Below are 19,271 nucleotides of genomic sequence, written 5' to 3' on the forward strand. Positions count from 1 at the left end.
TACTGTATTCCTACTTATAAACTATGTGGAATGGAGCTTCTCATTAGTGGTGTGGGATATCTTCACTAGTGTCAATAGCTTTTTTGATACCTTCTCTCAACAAGACCAGTGTTTCTGTATCCTTGTTTCTTTTCAGGTGTCAGCCAAAGCACTTGCTGCTGTGAAGTGTACCACAGACATTCCTTTTTTTAGTTTATTTTTGGGGGGCAAAAGGCTTTGTAGCCTTCCTTTTATAGATCAGAAAATACTTCCCTGTGATACCATTCATTCTGAGGACGGCCTTGATTTTTCTTCTCATTCACAGTCTTCTTAGTGTGCTGGAATACTTCCCAGTGGCATTCATTTTGCTGACCACTTCAATGCTTGTCTACCTTCTGTCACACACAGATAACAGAATGAGATGCTTACTCTATTGAAATTGACAGCTGATAGATTTACTTACTGTAGAATCCTTCACAGGCAGCTTTGCTGAACTTCCATGTCTTCCACCTTTCTTCCTGCAGCCTTATTGAATCACTGAAATTTTGGAGGACTCGCTTTCTCCTTCTGCCTGCCTGCATCAGTGCCACAAAGCGTATTATGGAGGGAGAAGTGCACTGTGATGTGTATGGAGACAAGCCCCGTTCTGATGAGGAGGAGTGGCAGCTCCTCGATGGCTTCATTCGCTTTGTGGAAGGTTTGAACCGCATTCGTCGCCGCCATCGATCCGATCGAATGATTCGGGTGAGAAGATGCAGGCTTACCTAGTAGTTCTTTCCCTAACTTTGGGTTTCTCTGCGTAGTCTAATGAAGCATTAGCAGAATTAGCTGAGACAATCCAAACACGTGAATGAGCCTGTATCTGGACATACAGCACAGTGCCATGCTGGATGACATACTTCAGATGTAAAACAGTGTGGTCTTATTAGCACCTCGCTGCTACTCAACTGATTAAACTAATTAAGTTCCCCTGGATGGGGTGCCACGTACTGCTGTGGCTGGAAACAGAATTGGAACTGTCAGCTCACTCGGTGAGAAGCCAAGCTCTTCTGCACAGATACCTTGGCTGTAGCCAGCTGCTCTGCCCATGCCGTAAGCCTGGTGTCACCTGTTTGCAAGTGTACATTGCTTTGTGCTGTGGTTGTGGTTAACCTGGACACACTGCAGCTTGTGATGCAGATCATTGGTGAAAAGAGAGCTGTGAAAGAGTGAGGCTGCAGACTTCTCTTATCTGGTTGGATGTGTGCTACAGACTTAGAAAAAGGATTGAGAAAAGAGAACCGTATAGATGAATACCTGGTAAACAGTGGTTTTAAAAAGGACTGTGAGAAACTGGCTAGTGCATATTAAGTTCTTTTTAAATTCACATGCTGAATGGAGTGGTTTATTTTGGAGCAAAGCCACCTTGTTACCAGGAGAATATATGTTTTATTTTGTCAACAGCATCCTTTCAAAAACATCAGACCAGTCCATTTCTCATTTACTTGTAGTTTAGCTCCATTTTTTAAGTTTGATTAGTAAAGCCCTGCTGACATGAGATGCTGTGTTCTTGCTTACTGGTTAATCCTGGCTTGTTCAGGTCTGTGCTTTCATTTTTCCTCTGTTAGAAAGGGTCTGCCATGAAAGGCTTGCAGATTGCTGGTCCGCTCCCCACCCACTCTCTGGAGCAGCCTGGGCCTCCCATTGGGAAGAAAGGAACCTCAGCACTCTCAGCTCTGCTGGAGATGGAAGCCAATCAGAAGTGAGTTTCTACAGTTAGGGTGTGTGGAAAAACGTAGGCTATCTTTCATAGATATCTTTCATGCATATCTTCCACCTGGACTGACTAAGGCAGGAACTTTGTTTTGAAAAAGGGAGTGGTGTGGGATCTTGCTTCTCCACTAACCTTGTGGCAGAGCTCAGTGTACTGGGCTTTTCCTGGAACTTCTTTCTATTATGTTTCTGTAGTAATTCTAGAATGAAAAGACTGAAAAGGAACAAGGAGACTCTAGAAGTGCAATCTATCACATACCAGATGTGTCATCATTTCTGATTTGCCAGTGCAGTTGTTCCAGTTAAGCTCATATGGATACAGAAGTGTACACATCTGTAGGGTGGGCTCAATAGAAACGTTGGGTAATGAACGTAGCCTAAAGAAAATATCTTGTTTGTACTGTTGATGTTTATTGAAATGCCTCTGAAACTTCTGAGGGTTTTTTTTTTTTGGTACTGATCTAGAATGGTTCGAAGAAACTCAGAATGCTAATACCAGATATGCTGAAAACAACTTATAACACTTTTGCTGTCAGAAATAAGAGATGTTTATAGTTGTAATGGTAAGATATTTGAGTAGGTTCAAGGAACTATTTCGTTTGTGTGGGGTAAAAAATCTGAAGTACTTAAAAAAAAAAATATTGGATTGGTTCTGTGCTTCAGAGCGTGGAGAAACAAATGTCTGAGAATACTGTAGCTCCCTTCCCCAACGCTTCTCTTCAGGCAGAACTGGCAGTATTTGATCAAACTCTGAATTCCTGCCTTTGTTTTAGGAGTCTGGGGGAGCAGCAGGCAGCAATGCTCTCTGGGAAGAGCTCTGGGCAGCCTTCAGAGAGTGGGAGCATTGCTATCACACCCACCTACATGGACAGCCCTCGTAAGGTAAAGCATTTTTGGTCCTTTTTTCTGCCTACTATTTATTATTTGAGAAATTCTTAAGTAAAGAGGATTATTATTCTAAGAACAAGACTACCTCATGCCATGTTTAACTGTGTAATTCAGCTAGTGGTCCTGTGCCCAGGATGTGTGTGAGGGCATAAAGAAGAGTTTGGGGCACAACTGTGCTCTAATGACTGCACACTGATGAAATCTCTGGGATGCTTATCTCAGCATTTGCTAAACTCTCTTGTGCTAATTTACATGGTGGCAATTGTTAATTAGCCCATTTCCTTTCCTGGCAGCACACTTCATTTCAGTCAGAGTTTCATTTTAGGTTAAACAGTACAGTGCAGTCCTACACCTACATGGTGACTGTCTCACAGAGCAGAATTAAACCATGTGTGAAGCTTCAGTGGAATCTTAATAGCTGGAACTCCAGTTGCTTACTTCTGTTTGAGGAAGGTGTGTTCCTGGATCATGAGTTTGATGTCTTTCCTGCACTAACTATACTCCAGGATGGAGAAGACTGTCATCTTGCTTTCTTCAGGCCCTTAAGGAGCTATACTATTCCTCAGCCTTCCTGTGAACTGTGCTGCGAGTGCCTTCCCTTTTTAAATATGGAAATGATGAATGTTTCTTTTTACCACTGAACCCGGTGAAAATTTCATGTAAGGCACAGAAAGATGTGAGTGGAGTGGTTATGCATTATCCTGGACTCCATCAGAAGAGGGGTGGCCAGCAGGGGCAGGGAGGTGATTGTCCCCCTCTACTCTGTTCTTGTAAGACCCATTACAAGAGCTGCTCTTACAAGGCCCCTCTTGTAAGTTGGAGTCTGCAAATTGATGGGTTATGCTTGTCAGAATGGTTCCACTGGACAGGTAGCCTTATCTGGCAACTTTGCAGGCACTTGGAAACATCAACAAGCGTGTGTTGTGTGTGTCCAGGACACACAGACCTGTTAGGGCTCGACAGCACAGGTATGTCTGTTTGCTGCCCACAGACTTACAGCCCAAGTATTGACAAATTGTCACAGCTGTGTGCTCTGTCAGCAGCCACAGGAGCAAATCCTTTCCTGAGATACTGCTAGCACTGGAATTGTTCCAGATCAAAACTGAGCCCTGGCTCCACTTCTTCTCTGTTTCAGAGTAGGACTGACAGGTCACTTCAGCCAGTTACTATACAATACATAATTATTTAATGCAGTAATTGGTCTGCTGCAGAATCTCTTTGCTGACTCTTTGCCCTAATGGATATACATTGCCTGGCATTATCTCTGTGCTATGTGAATTGCCAGCCATGTAACCCTGGTAGTGATTCTTTCCATGAAATGTTTCATTTGCATGTAAGCATCCTCTTAGCTGCAAGGTAGACAAAATATTTTACCTAGGGAACAGGATAAAGAGTTGCAAATAGAGAATGAAAATGCAGTCAAGTTCCAATGCATTGTCTTTTATGATAAGAAATCTTGACATGTCTTTGAATAGCAGCAAAAGATACATTCATCTGGGGCTGGTTAGTAGGCAGGGAGCATAGCATAGGCAGTGCCTGTTTTGATTTTGCATGAAGTGTTAAATACAGTGTTTGGAAGATCTTTTGATGGATTTTTCTTCCTTTTTCTTTACATCGTGCCAGACCTGCATTTGACAGGAGCAGTATGCTTTCTGAAAAGAGCTGCTTTGCCTCTCCCTCTGTATCGTTTGAATGACTGGGACCAGAAAAAAGCTGGCCTGCTGTGTATGTGTGTCATTACACGTGGTTCTGCAATTTCCTGTATCACTGTTTAACTTTGCATTTGGGATGAAAACCCTCGTACTGTAGAGTTCAAGTCTTTCTCTTATAAAAGTGTGGAGGAAAGGCCACAGTTTTGAATTGGCTTCTGGTCAGTGTGTTTTTCACAACTTTGGAAAAGCATCTGTGCTGAGGAAGAGCAATATCTTGGTACAGAGAGAGAAAGCAAGGGTACGTGTGTAACTCCTGATTCTCTGCATTCTGCTGCACCTGACGTTCTGGATCTGTTTGGGATTTACATTCTCCTCTTACTTTCTCTCTGTGGTCATTTTTGTACTTCCACAACTTTGTATTTGCTTCATCTCCTTGTTCCTGGTGCCATTAATGGGCCTACTTCCTCTGATGCCTTCAGGATGGGGCCTTCTTTATGGATTTTGTTCGCAGCCCTCGCTCAGCTTCAACTTTCTTCTCACAGGTTAGTTTTGAATGGGGTCTTGTCATCTCTGGCTTTTGGATTGAGGCAATGGAGAGCATTGGTTGTCTTGAGCTTGCAACTTGGCTAGTTTCCAGATCTGCTTGCTGAGAAATGCACAGTGCTAAAAGGACAGAGTGACCAGTGGTGGAGGATGTGACTCTTTCCTTCTACCATTCAATACTTTCGGTGTGCCTTGGATATTCATGTGCCCTGCATTACTGTCCTTTGCATTACTGTCTTGTCAACTACTGAAGCTTCTCTTTCTGTGTTTCACCAAGTACTGCTTTTCCAACTTCCCTTGCTAAGCGAAATGACAACAGCTTACTTACCCCATTCTCATCTGTGTTCCTTGTGTGGTCTTTGACTGTGAGAGATCCAAACCAAACTGTGTCCTCGAGTTCTTAAAAAAACTGAGGGCAGAAAATACTGTTTTCATCTTGATTTAAGAGCCACTGTGACAGAAGCTGTTTGTACACCTAACAGCAGTTAAGAGTTAGCAATAATACAGTATAACAGTAGAAAATACTGCTGGTTTAAGTGAGCTCTGAGAAGGGAGAGTGGTTTTAGCTGAGTGTGGGGACTGTAGATTCCATGTCAGCATTTGCCATTTCTGGCTGCTCAAAGGGGGACACCTGCCATTGCAGCATGAGAGATCCTTGGGATGGAAGAAATGGAAAACAATATGAAGAATTCTGGTCTCACTGTCAGACCTCTAAATCAAACTACCAGCTTTGTGATTTTTTTTTTTAGCTGTGTTTGTGCTGTGGATTCATCATGGCGGATCAGCCCTCATATTTACACTAACTTGAGTTGCTTAGTTACTCTGCTGTTCGTATTCCTCTCCCCCACCTTTCTAGCTTTATATAATGTCTTTCCTGAGCCATACGTGTTAAAGACAGATGGCAGTTACAGCCTGTACTTTGCTGAATCTTTCATGTTCTTTCTGAAAAGATTTTATGTTAATTTTTGAACTATTCAGTCTACCGTGGAATAGTGCAAATGTTCCTGCAGGGGGAAAATGTTCTTGTTGTCTCAGTGACACAGGTGTGGGTGGGTGCCAGCCAGCCTCCCAGTACTGCCTTAAGGAAGAAAGGAAGATGAACTGATTCCGTGCATTATGAAACTTGAATTCTGTGTAGTACATCTGCATATTTTTGTCTGAGAGTTGAAAATGTTTTCTCTAACTGCTTACTGCTTTCTCATAGTGACTAAATTTCCTGTTCTGTCCATTGCATGTTTATAATCACACTTACTCAAACTGAAAACGTCAGGTTGGGACTGGGATTGTTAATTTGTCAGTGGTTCTTTCAACACAGTTGTCAATCCTCATCTTTACCAGGGTTACTGTGGAATGCCAGCATAGGTAAATTTATGTTTGTCAACAGCTCTGTGGTGGTAACAAAAGAAAGACTGCGTTTATGCTTTCACTGTATGCTTGTTCTAGCTTTATAGTACTGCTTGTCATTAACAAACTTAAGCTGAGATGGAAAATCGGGAGGGCAGGGGAAGAAAGGAAACGGAGGAAAGATTACATCGTAAATCTTATAAATGTGTCTTTACTCCATGCAGGTCTCTATAGATCAATCAGTTCCTGGAACCTCAGATGCCAATACATTGATAAACACAGGGCAGTCAGCTGAGAGGGGCAGCACTCAGAGCTTGGGAAGTTCCCAGAGCACAACAGACCAAGGATATGTAACAGCTGGTGCTGCAGAGGGCAGGTAAGAGGAGCACAGTAGTGCTGCACAGTGGATCTGCACAGTAGATTCCTCCTTCAGGTGTTGTGGAATAGGCACTTAACCAGGAACCTGAGAACAAGATGTGCTGTGTCTGTCAGCACTAGAAGGCAGTTGTCACGAGACTCTTCCATGTGCAGAAAGAGCAGCAGTGAAAAATAAGCCTTGCAACCCGGTTTTCCAGAATTAAATGAACCAAGGTCTCATTGCTCCACCTCCAAAAAGAGCTTCGTTCTTCTAGAAATGAGGGCATTCTGTGACTGAAATCTGTTAGCAGAAGGCCAGGCTTTGAACTGACATCAGTGACATCTGCCTTCTGTCTGTTCAGCAGAGGGAGCCCTGCAGGCCTTATTGGGTGGAGTAGGTTGTAGAAATCCAAGAGGATCCGACCTGGAGGAAAGACACCAGGGAGGAAGCAACTTCAAAAATAAACTGTATCAGCACCTGCTTCCTGTAGTTGTATATTAAAGTTTAAAAAAAAAAAAGAAAAAGCTAGTTTTAGAGTATTTGCTGTCCTGTGTCTTCATCCCACGTGTGTGAATTGGCTCTCTGTAGCAATAACCTGACAGCCTCAGGGGGAGAAAGGGAGAAAGGAGTGTAATGCCTCTAGTTGTCCATGTTAGAATGAAACAGGAAATAAATGTAACTAAGTTGTTGTTCAGAGGAGAAATCAGTCTTTTTCTGAAGTGCTCATATTGGAGCAAATCTGGCGAGCTGCCCTGCTTTTTGAACATAGGTCTGTTTGCTTTGCAGCTCTCAGCAGTGCTCAGTAAGCTCTCTGACTTCGTCCTCCACCTTGATGGAGATTCTCGAAGCCATGAAACATCCTACGTAAGTGTTTAATCCAAATATGCTTAACATCTGTCTCCAAGTTTTGTAAGTGGATGTGGGGCATGGTCTCACTTACAGGAGAACTCCTGTAATGTGAATGAGAAATGTGAAAGAGTTTCTCCAACTTTTCTTTGCTTTCAGTTCCAATCTCTCCAGCAATGATCTTTAAACACTGAGGTACCAGCATTGCAGTACAGACTTCAGTTACTAGAGTTCTGGTCCTGCCAAAGTGAGAATTCTCAGTGAGAGTAACACTGAAGTGCTGTCAATGTCATCTTTATCTTATCACCCAAAACTAACAAACAAAAATTCCACTTTGGGGACACTGTGCACCTACTGTCTTCTATCTTTAGCACTTCTTTTTTTTTTTCCACCCAACAGTGATTTTTGTCTTAGTAATTAAACAGAACTGTTGAGCAGGCTGTGCTAACGTGTTTGACTTGCTGTGTTTCAGCACAGGGATCCAGCTGCTCTCTGAGCAGAAGGGCCTCTCTCCATCCTGTTTCATCAGTGCAGAAGTTGTGCATTGGTTGGTGAATAACGTGGAAGGTGTGCAAACCCAAGCCATGGCGATTGACATAATGCAGGTAAGGGAACTGCCTCAGGGAGCAGAGAGGGCCAGAAACACCCCACTCTTTGAAGACAGTAGAATAGTGGAGGAAAGCATTGCACTAATTCCTGTTTCTTTTTAAAATCCTACTCTTGATAGATACTGAAAAATGTGTTCAACAGAACACAAGGTCATGAAGTCACTACTGAAAGTAACTTTTACCAACATTTTCTGCACTTCTGAGATGATAGATGCTAGTTGGTGATGGAAATTACAGTAAATATGCATTCCCTAGTGCTGCTTGATTTATATCTTAGCAAAGAATCATTTTCTCTTGAAAAGTTTGAATTTTTAGGATTCCATATCACAAAACAGCAGTGTGGTCTTCAGTAGTAATGTATATATGTTATTGTAGCACTCAGATACGTAGTGATAGTTCTGCATAAAACTCCAGTTAGCTACAAGTTACCATGAACTCTCCATTGTGTTGGAACCACAAAGCACCACAGTGTGGTGTTTTTATGTCTTGCAGTAATTAGTTTGGTTAATTAAGTTGTTTGTATATCGATCATATATGATCAGCAAATGTCCTCTGTCTTTGGAGTGCTGAAGCACATGCTGGTTGTGTTCATGAATCTGTCTTCCATATTGAGCTGTGTCTGGGCAGTGGCTGGAAATGTTTTGGAGCTCATTGCTCTACTGAGATCCCGTATCAATTAATGGAGAACCTAGAATGTTTCTGAACTCTCCCTGTGAATCCATCTGTAAATCCAGAGCGTGGTAAGGGAGGAAGGCAGACATCTATGGAAAGGTCAAATGCAGTTTCTCCAGAAGATGAGGACTGGGCACCTTTGCTGAATATCAAGAGATAACATTGCTGGTATTCTCCATAGGCACACATCTGAACAAAAAGATGTCAGGGAGAAAACTGATTTCCAACTGTTCCTTAATAATCTTCTATGTAGCTAAAAGAATCACTTCTTTTCCATTGTGTTGTTTTGTTCTATTTTTTGTTGTTCAGAAAATGCTGGAAGAGCAGCTGATTGTCCATGCATCTGGAGAAGCTTTACGAACCTTTATTTATGGCTTTTATTTTTACAAGATCGTTGTGGACAAAGAACCTGACCGAGGTCAGAATTGTGTTATGAGGCATTCCTCATTATTCCTTTGTGTAATTGCTAGCTGTACTTGATTCTTGATGGGTGTTGCAGCAGAAATGCACTTTGGGAGCAACCAAAAGCATTGCTCTAAAGAGAATTGAGGAAATGTAGACTTTGGGAATATTATTTAAAAAGAAAAAAAAATGCAGACAACATAGCCTAATATTTTTGTTTTCCTTACCCATTTTTAGAAAGATCTTCTCTGTCTTGATCCCAAGCACTTGTTTCTAATGGTCTTCTGTCCCTCCCCTTGCCTTTTATTCAGTGGGCATGCAGCAGCCTGCCATGTGGCACACAGCTGCCATGGATGACTTCTCTGCCTTCCAGAGGAAATGGTTTGAGGTGGCCTTTGTGGCAGAAGAGCTCCTGCACTCGGAAATCCCCGCGTTTTTCCTGCCCTGGCTGCCCAGCCGCCCAGCCTCCTATGCAAGTAGGCACAGTTCCTTTAGCCGCAGTTTCGGAGGACGGAGCCAGGCAGCTGCATTATTAGGTAGATGCACAGCACAGGTGACAGCTGGGGAAGTTCATGGGGATAGTTTGAAGGGGGAAGAGCAGCCAGCCAAGGGTATGATCTCACGTGGACCAGCAATAAAGCTGCAGATTTCATGCTGGCCTTCCATGTGTCTTGCAGGTAAACTCGAATGTCCGAGGTGTGTTTCACTGGCTGGGCAGGGCAATTTTTGCTTCTGAGTACTGGAATTTATTTTGAAACAAAGTATGGTGGAAGAATTGTGTGTTACTGAACTGCCATGGCATCCTCTAGAACTCACGAAGGAGAACACTAACCTGCCTTCTTGTGGATCCAGAGGAACTCTTCAATCTGTTGTGAAACAGCCAAGCAGGCAAACTGCCTGAAATGACATGCTGAGTTGCTTCTCGATGGCAAGAGTCCCAGTCTGATCCAGATGTGCTAGAGAAGCATTCTGTGATTATGTGCTCCAGGCTTCTTGGCTAATCTGAATCATTGATAGAGAGACCCCCTATATTAAAGCCTGGGAGGCCCAGCTACAAATTGTCTCTGCAGCGTAGAAGCAGCAGGGATTGCATATCAAAAATAATAATGTTCCTGAATGAGAAACCATTATGATATCTGAAATTTTGTAATGTGTGAACTATAATGCTGCCACTAACAGCCCGTGAAACATACTGGTTGCATGCTTGACTTTGTTGCTTTGTCATTTCTTTATTTCCAGGCCAGCCTGACTCACTTGCTTTTGTTCCCCTTTCCCTGTTTAAAATTACCAGAGAAATAATTGCTATGGAATTGTAGTTTCAGATTTATTAGATGCACCTTTTAAAAGCCCATCTCAATTAGGGATAAAAACTTCTGTTGTTCTCCTGTTTTGTACAGTTGACCTTCTGAAGAGAAGCTTCTTATTGCTTGTGCAGTATCTCCTAAATCTGGAATTACAGTCATCTTTGTGTATTTCTGAAAGCCTTGTTGGAAGAGGAACAGCATCAGAAGTGGGAAAGTGTTAAGGATGCAAGTTTGAACTAATGGTTAATTCCCTGAAGCCAACATATGTTGGATATTTTTCCTTGTCACACGATAAATCTGCTGCCTTGGCCAGTATCCAACCTCATTAGCTCAAGGATTTGCCAGAGCCAAAGCCTGAACGTAGGCTGGTGTAGGAGCACTGTGGAGGCTGGAGGGGCCTGGGCTGGATCATGTTCCTCCTTTGATCTCTTACTCACTACATAGGCCGAGAAACCACTTTTCTATGTCTATTCTCTTTTGTGAGATGAGAAAATTGAGACTCATAAGCTTGCACCTGGGGAAGTGGGCAGAGAGCCAGCAGTATTCCCACAGTGTTTGTTGGAGTGTACACCTGTGTAACATTCATTTCAGCTGTGATTATTTCTGTTCTGCTGTTTAACTAACATGCAGTTCTTGGAATAATGAAAAATACCTCCAGATAGCTCACATAGTTGTTTGAGAAATAAGTGTCCTGGAGGAAGATCCAGTTTCCTTACCAAGGAACTGTTTCAACTGATGTTTCTGTGCTGTCCCTCTTCTAAACAGGGTTCCCAAAGAAATGTTACCAGCTCATCTGAGGCAAGGAGCTTTACTAAACCCAGATGACATCTGGTCCACGTGACTTCATTTGTTCCTCTCTTGGCTTTGATTTGGTTGTGGATTTTCTTTCTTCCCCTCCCCACCTTCCCTAAATGTCAGGCTGTGATATAAAACTGCATGCAAGCATTGGGAGCTCTGGAACAAGCTCCACGGATCTCTAAAATCTTTTTCCCTCCCAGTTCCCCTATAATTGCCCAGTGATTGTCCCCTTTCCTTCCCAGTGGAAGTCTGACCTGTGATACACTTAATCTTGTCCCTTCCGATTTATAGCAATGCATGCACTAGCCATTTTAGTCGTGTATGTAGTGTAGTCTGTGACTGGAGAATAACCTGCCTGCTCCTCTCCGATGTACTCAATAAATCCTTAGTTAAATACTTGCTAGAGCAAGTCAATTGGAAGCAGGTGAGTTCTCTTAAAGTCGGGTCTATGGAAGGCAGGGTGTTTATTCTATCAAAATTAAATTGGTTTCAATCTGAAGCTTTAAATTCAGTGACGTGGATATTTCACATCTGTTTGTAAGGTCCTTGTGATTAGCTGACCTGGTTGGACTGCCTTCCTGGTGCTTTGCCTTTGAATTACAGCTGCAGGCAAGGTGGAGAGGCGGGCTCCAACCCTAATGGGGAGGTTGTGTTGTCTGGAAAAAAGAACAGCCTGAGGGAGCAGGGAGCTCATTCTTCACTGTGTGTTGCTTCACACACACTGGTCTGTAATGTTACAACTGAAAGCTAACAACTGGTATCTGCCCAGCTAAGCTGCTTTCACTTTTGGGATTTGCTGTCCACCATCTCAGAATGGGATTCATACTTCATTACAAAACTGACACTGTAATCTTGTAATGCACGTTGATAATCCACTGAAAAGGAGCAAGAAAATGGGAATCCAAGATGTTGCTCAGTTTGACTATAGCAGACAAACATGGATTTTGTTTACAAAACAAAGCTGGATGGTGTTCTTCCATTTTTCCTTTATTTTTATCTGTTCCTAAGCTGCAGTAATGGCAATATAAAATATTGGCTTTTAACCTTGAAAATTGTGTCCTGCCAACTTAGAGTAGAAGTGGAGGTGGGAACTGTCCCATCTACTTCAGGACCAACTTCAACCATTTTTTAGTGCCATTAAGTCATTAAATGATGAGGTTGTTTAAAAGTTGACCTCATAAAAGAGTGCATGTGAGCCTCTACTTAAGCAAGAAATAGCAGTATGCATCCCTTGTGCATCAATCTGAAAGGAAAAAAAAAACAAAACCACCACAAGTTTTTCAGCAGTAGTTTTGCAGCCCTTCATTTCTGTCAGTATTTAACTTTATGGAAATGTGAAATGATTCTCTTGTACAAAGAAAAGTTGAAAGTGACAGCAGTGGTTCATAGCAGAACTTCGGACTGAAGCTCAGGTGATCTGGTTTCTGTCCCTGACCTCGCAGTCCCCTTGTGACACCACACAGGTCTCTTCCACTTCCTTTGCTTCCGTTTCTCTTTTACTTGATTCCTGGGATTTTCTTTCACTGGGGTGCTGGGCTGTAGGGCACAGGAGGAGATGCATCTTGGGCACTGTTCCAGCACTTACTGCAAGGCAGCACGGAGTATTGCAGTGATGCTAACACTGCTGCATGTGTCTTGGCTGACTTTTCTTGCTTTTACAAAAAGCACTGTATGTGCAGTTATATATGTATATAGCCGCGTGGTAATGTGGGATATTGATATGGGGCTAAAGATACACAGAGTTCAATTTCTAATCTCCCTTGGCTCTAGGAAGTCCTGGAATGCTCCTGCCCTGTGCAGCAGCACCGTGTGATTTCTGGTGGGGTCACATAGAGGTACTAAAACTAAACTGGCTGTGAAGGAGATGGGGCTGCCTTGCTGTTTGCTCTGATGCCACCAGTTGATGAGCTTCTTGACTCTTGGTTCTGTATCTTCATTGCAACTTAAGTGCCTGTTCATTTCTTGGGAAGATAATTCTATGACATAGCCCCCCTCCCCATTTGAGCAATACTTTTATTTTATTTTTGCCTTTTTTGATCTACATAGGCAGCATTCTGGGACTATTCTGCAACTCAAAAACATTTGGGGAGGAGTGGGAGGACAAATTCATTTCGAGTAGCTTGTCTTGTTTTGTTTTTCTTTTACCCAACTTCCCTCTCCTTCTCTTGAGTACATCTTTTAAATGTACCCCTGTTCCTTGGCTGTGTAGCTGCTACAGTGCCTGAGCAACGGACGGTGACACTTGATGTGGATGTGAATAACCGCACGGACCGGCTGGAGTGGTGCAGTTGTTACTATCATGGCAATTTCTCCTTGAATGCTGCCTTTGAAATCAAGTTACACTGGATGGCAGTGACTGCAGCTGTTCTTTTTGAGATGGTAAGAGTCAGTCCCTGTGTGCAAGGTAGTCACAGCAGTGCCCTTCTGGCCTTTGTATCCCTCATACTGCTGAGGAACGTGTCTGTCATGTGAAGCTGGTGGAAAGCATTAGGGGAGACATGAGGAGTTGGATCTGCTGCCTTTTCCATTTCCAGGTAATTTTGCTGATGGTCATTAGCATTGCTGCATCTGGTCAGTGTTTATCATGCAATCCATAGTCATTATGTCTGCAGGACAGCTCTGCTTTTAGAGGGCTCCATTCGTGCTGTGCAGAGGTCAGTGCAGGGTGGAGGTGCTGTTTAAGTCCCACCTGAGCAAACCTTAGACCTTGAACGGAGTCTTTGGAAGGGAATCTGTTTTGCGTTGTGTTCCTTCTTGACCCAAGCCTAAAAAAAATAATAATAATAAATTAAAATTGAGTGGGATTCCTTTTAGGACAAGGCTTTTCTGAGCAGTGGAATCTTCCTGTTCAGCAGTGCATTTCAGTTTTTAAAACTTCCTGGGAACATTTCAAATTGCAAATGCAAGCAGTATTTCTCTTTTTTTTTTTTAATGTTTAGATTTTTTTTCTCTTTTATCTTCTTTAAAACTCAAACTATTAGTACCAGGTTTCACCCAACTCAGCCAAACAATGGCTGAGTTTTTGCTTTAATTTAAAATCTATTGCACTGTTCCAGTAAAGCAGCAGTGCTTAGCCACTGATGATAAGTAGGCTGAATCAGTTCCTGAAAAATGTCCTATTTTAAAGTGCTTTCTGATTGATGTGGCACTTAAAAAAGGAAAGCCTTGTGCTTGTACTGCTTTTACAAGGACACTTGTGTGTCTGCCATGCAAAGCGAGCTGTGCCAGTGGAGAATTGAGCTGTCTGATCTATTCTTGGGGAATTAGTTGCTCCTGTGCACCTTGGTGCCCCACGACATGTGTTGTGTGAGTCACTGTTTCAATCCTTTCCACAGGTTCAGGGTTGGCATCGGAAAGCCACATCCTGTGGATTCCTTCTGGTTCCAGTCCTGGAAGGCCCCTTTGCTTTGCCCAGCTACTTGTATGGAGACCCACTTCGAGCTCAGCTGTTCATCCCACTCAATGTTAGCTGCTTGCTGAAGGAGGGTAGTGAGCACTTGTTTGATGGTAAGAGACGTTTGTTCCTTTGTGCTACCCTTGATGTTTTTTCCTGCAAGTAGGTCCTTCCTGGCAGACAGCTGACAAGAAGAACCTCGTTAACCAAACCATGTTAGCTGGAGGAAGGGCCTGGTTTGGGGTTTCAGCAGCTGCTCTCAGGAAAGTCGTGCTCAGAGGAAACGGTGCTGGCAGCCTGTTGAGCACGACAGTATGTGCAGCTGGCAGCAGGAAGCTCCCAGGCACAGGAGGGGTTGCCTCTCTGGTGATCTGTGCCATGATGTTGCATACCCTCACAGAGCCTATATCAAGTAGTTGCTGTGTTTGATGGGATGTTATGCACCTGCCCAGAGCTGCTCTGAATTTGTATACTGCATTTGTTTATCCTTCTCTGTGAGATTAGGCTTTCACAACCCTCTTTATTGTTGCCATGGTTACATTCGTGGTAAGAGTGTTTGCACATGAGATTAGGAGCTAGAAACTGCAATCTCCTTTTCTGCAGTGTGACGTCACCTTTCTGTGTGATGCTGTTGTGGTAAGCCTCAGGTGGGAGCTCAAAGATCAGCGAGCTCTGTCCCCATACAGTGAGGCAACATTGCATTGTGAGAGGGTGCAATCAGTAAAAGGCTCTGTTTAAAATAATAATAATGCATGTTTTATTTATTTTCATTAATTCTTTATAACCCGGTGTCCAGGTTTAAATGTGGAACAGTCAGTGACAATTCCATCTGCTGTGATGTCACTGCAGCCTCTCTGACTTTGAACTGTTCTCAGTGCACTGTGTGGTGTGCTGCATCTTCAGCCCACGCTCCTCCTTGTCCCCTCCCACGCACCCCATTGTGATCCTTTCCTTCATCTCTGGAGATACAAAAGCTAAATTCAGGGATGAATCTGCTGCTGATATATACAAGCAATACCTCTGATAAGCTGGCATTCCGGGGATCAGTTGTCAGAAAACAGTGGGATTAAAAGAAGTTGCTAGAAAAACTAAAATGCACAGAGGTGTTCTGAGGAGAGCTGAAGTTTTTAAAGAGAAGGAAAAGAAGTGTCTTTACTAGATAACCTTTTTGTTTGCTTCAGGCTTTGAACCAGAAACATACTGGGACCGTATGCATCTCCTGCAGGAAGCAATAGCATACAGGTATGTGCAGAGCAGAATGACTGAAACGTTCACACCTCTTTGGGGAATGGAGGATGAAGACCTACACTGAACAGCCACCCCTGTGTGACTTGAGTTCCATGCAGTCTGGCCCTCTGCAGTCTGCTTGCCAGTTTTGAGATTAAAATATAACTAGAATGTCTGGAAGTGCCCCTGTGGGCACAGAGGCAGGTAGGCAGTGTTTCATCCTGTCACTGGCAGGCCATGCTCTTGTTGTGGGAGGGCATTGGCTTTGGAAGGTGCTGTTGCACTAAACTTGAAGAAGACAAGCTGCAAATACATTTCTCTGAGTAGGGACAGTTGTTTCCCTTGTATGTGCTTAACATAGTGTTGATCTGGATGGCAGGCAACAATTAAGAAAAAGCAAAGGTGTGGGATATGAACTGTACACAGGAGGTTGGGCCCACTTAAGAAGGAATTGCTGTAAACTTTCTATACTTCTGTGTGCTTGAACTGCCAGCTTGTTTCACAGTGCTGCTGGCAGGGCCTTTTTTCGTGGTAGAGTGACTGCCTTTTGGAATGGACTTGATCTTGGAAATATGCTTTCATTAGCATAGAAAGAAGGTGAGCTGCACTGAGTTGCATGTGAAATGTTACCCAGCACGAACAAAGTCACAAAGTTACAGCTTGACTGTTTTTCTTGACTATTGCTCTTCCCTCCTTTGTTAGTAACTACTTCATTTAGTCAGATACTGCTCCATGCCCTCCTGAACTGCTCTACAGGCCCTTGTTTCTGTGGGGGCTATGACAAAGATCAGTGTGTGGCATTGCAGTTTTTCACACCATACCTAGCAAGAGCAGAGGACATTTGGAGCAACTCAACTCTCTGTCCCTTTCCCCCTTCAGACTACAGAAAAAGAAGCCTTTGTGACAATGGAAGGTTTTCCTTTGTGCCCCTGCCTTGGGCTGATAGAATTATAGCTGGTGTGGCTCTTTAGTTTTTTTTATTTCTCTGGTGTTTGTTTCTCCAGATTTGGATTTGTGCAGGATAAATACTCGGCTTCTGCATTCAACTTTCCAGCTGAGAACAAGCCTCAGTATATCCATGTCACAGGTGAGCAATACTTGGCAGGCACTGGAGGCAAGGAGGAGGCTATCCTAAACAGAAGAACCATTTGCCATGCACTTTGTGTTTTTTGTCAGTGATGTCTGTCCTCATTGTGTCCCTAGTTAGATGGCAAGCAGCTGCATCAGCCAGCACAAACCAGAAAACTGACAAGATGGTATGAGAAGCACAAAGTGTTGCAGCTAATGAATGGCCCTGGCTTGAAACCTCACTTTATAGTGTCTCTGAAACTTTTTATTTCCAGGAGATGGAGAAATAATAAGAAATAAGGCAGAGCTTATTCCAAGAGCAGAATAAACAAATGTGTACATAGCAGCTAGAAGGGAAAGGAACTGGGAGAAGTCATTGCTGTGCTCTCAGGCTTAAGGTCAGTTGTAGATGTCTCTCTATCTGTATGCACTGTGTGGGAGATAGATTGAGTATTTAGAACTAACATTTACAAAGTGATCCTGTCAGCTCCTTTGTCTGAGCTCCATGCATGGTGTATTGCAATGAAATAACCTGTTCAAGTGGGCTGCTGAAATGTGAAGGCAGTGACGGGAGAAGAGCTTTAGGAAGACTGCAGAAGACAGCAGGGATTCATGTAGGGTTAGAAAGATGGATCAGGGCCTACACTTCTGCTTCGTTCCCTTCTACCAAGAGAAAGGCAAGACTAAGTGCTCTTTCTCAGTGCAGGAAGAAAGACTGTGTGAAAGCAAAGAAGGAAAAGTATATTCTGTTTTACCTTGCTAAAAGGCAATTAACAGAAACTCACTAAGTCAGCTAATGGTTATAGGGACTTAGGTCTGCCTGCGGCTGAAGTCCTGTCTGTTTCCCTCAGGGACAGTGTTTTTGCAGCTGCCATATTCCAAGAGGAAATTTTCTTGTGGGCAGCAGCGACGCCGGCGCAACTCCACCAGCTCCACCAACCAGAACATGTTCTGTGAAGAGCGCATTGGCTACAACTGGGCCTACAACACCATGCTGACCAAAACGTGGCGGTCCAGCGCCACCGGGGACGAGAAGTTTGCTGATCGGCTGCTGAAAGACTTCACAGACTTCTGCTGGAACAAAGACGGCCGGCTCGTGCTCTTCTGGACCGACTGCCTGGATAAGATGCATGCCAGTGCTCCGTGAGATAGGGCTTTATTTCGTAAGGAGAAAGCTTTACCTCGTGGCAAGGAGGCAGGGGGAGAGAATGACTGGAAATGAGCCCTTCTGGTGGTTCCATCGTGTGGCTCCAAGGGGACCTGATCAATATAGCTGTTGATATTCAACAGAATTCCTTTAAGCCCTTGGAAAAAGAACCTGAGCTCTTGGATTGCCCATACCTGTCACCGGACCTCTTTTTGGTGTCAAGTTGCTGCAGTCCTCAGTTGCCAGAACTTCAGTTAGAACAGAAGTAGAGCAAGAAAAGTGCAAATGGTCTTCAAGGGCAGTTCCATTCAACACAGAGTGATGGGGGCAGCTAATGGGCACTGGAAGCGGGCGGTGCTGTTTGCCTACCTTGGCAGGCTGCAGTCCCTCTCTTGTCCTGTTGAGGTGTACCTGGTTGTGTGAATATGTATGATAAAGTGTGAGAGATGGCTGTTAAATTTCATATGTGTAAATAAGTAAAAATGCTGAAAATTGAGTGACCTGATGTTTTGTTGTAACTCCAGACAGCAATACAGAAACAGGAAGTAAAAGAGAATGTCACCGAAGGAGGTGCTGCCACTGGTGTGCAGCATGGTCAGAGCCCAGCAGCCACAGTGGCACACAGTGGGAGCACACAGCCTGCTGCTGCCCTGCAGGGCCAGTATCCACCCTGCAGAGAACTCAGGAGCACTGACCACACGAAGCTGCTGATGGGAGGAAAGGAGGAATTGGATTGTTAAGATAAGTCTGTATGCAGTGAAAGGAAGATGCCTGCATTCCAGTACACAATCACTGTCCAAGCAAATGGAAGGCAGCACACAGTGAGTGGGAGAAGTGGGTGTGGGGTGGATGCAGGACCCTGGGTGGGTGGCAGTTCCTGTTCTCTGTGCTCACTGCACTGAGGGCAGTGGAGGGCTGGCACCTTCTCACTGCTGTTCAGAGCTGATGCTGCAGTTCTATCCCTAAAGGTGATTGTCCCTTATGCTCTACTCAGTGCTGTGAGAACTCAGCTGGAGTGCTGTGTCCACATGTGAGGTCCTCAGCGCAGGAGAGACATGGATTGGTTGGGGTGCAGCCAGATGAGGGCCGCAAAAATGTTCCAAGGGCTGGGACACCTCCTGTGAGGACAGGCTGAGCTGGGGCTGTGCAACCTAGAGAGAAGGCTCCGGGGGAACTAAGAGCGGCCCTTTAGTATCTAAAGGGTTTTCTGTAAGAAAGAAGCAACAGACCCTTTAGTGGGGTCTGTGTGATAGGATGAGGGGAAATGGTTTACTAAAAGAGGGGAGATT

General features: G+C 43.9%; 1 protein-coding gene across 11 annotated transcripts in view; it reads left to right on the forward strand.

Moving 5' to 3' along the window:
• DEPDC5 (DEP domain containing 5, GATOR1 subcomplex subunit) overlaps window positions 1-18,478 on the forward strand; it is a 42,064-nt gene extending 23,586 nt beyond the window's left edge. For 5 of the 11 annotated variants that reach the window (XM_048963717.1, XM_048963716.1, XM_048963719.1 and 2 more), the window contains exons 30-43: window positions 504-723; window positions 1,587-1,720; window positions 2,505-2,613; window positions 4,751-4,813; window positions 6,383-6,534; window positions 7,303-7,380; window positions 7,835-7,967; window positions 8,952-9,060; window positions 9,356-9,580; window positions 13,356-13,525; window positions 14,482-14,653; window positions 15,722-15,782; window positions 16,772-16,854; window positions 17,687-18,478. In XM_048963717.1, the coding sequence (XP_048819674.1) occupies window positions 504-723; window positions 1,587-1,720; window positions 2,505-2,613; window positions 4,751-4,813; window positions 6,383-6,534; window positions 7,303-7,380; window positions 7,835-7,967; window positions 8,952-9,060; window positions 9,356-9,580; window positions 13,356-13,525; window positions 14,482-14,653; window positions 15,722-15,782; window positions 16,772-16,854; window positions 17,687-17,982 (2,005 nt within the window). In that variant the 3' untranslated portion in view covers window positions 17,983-18,478. Of the gene's footprint in view, window positions 1-503; window positions 724-1,586; window positions 1,721-2,504; window positions 2,614-4,750; window positions 4,814-6,382; window positions 6,535-7,302; window positions 7,381-7,834; window positions 7,968-8,951; window positions 9,061-9,355; window positions 9,581-13,355; window positions 13,526-14,481; window positions 14,654-15,721; window positions 15,783-16,771; window positions 16,855-17,110; window positions 17,234-17,686 lie in introns of all 11 variants that reach the window. The other 6 variants (XM_048963722.1, XM_048963724.1, XM_048963723.1 and 3 more) reach the window with 3 other exon arrangements.
• Window positions 18,479-19,271: the final 793 nt, after the last annotated feature.

This window comes from Lagopus muta, chromosome 17 (assembly GCF_023343835.1).
Source record: "Lagopus muta isolate bLagMut1 chromosome 17, bLagMut1 primary, whole genome shotgun sequence".
NCBI lineage: Eukaryota > Metazoa > Chordata > Aves > Galliformes > Phasianidae > Lagopus > Lagopus muta.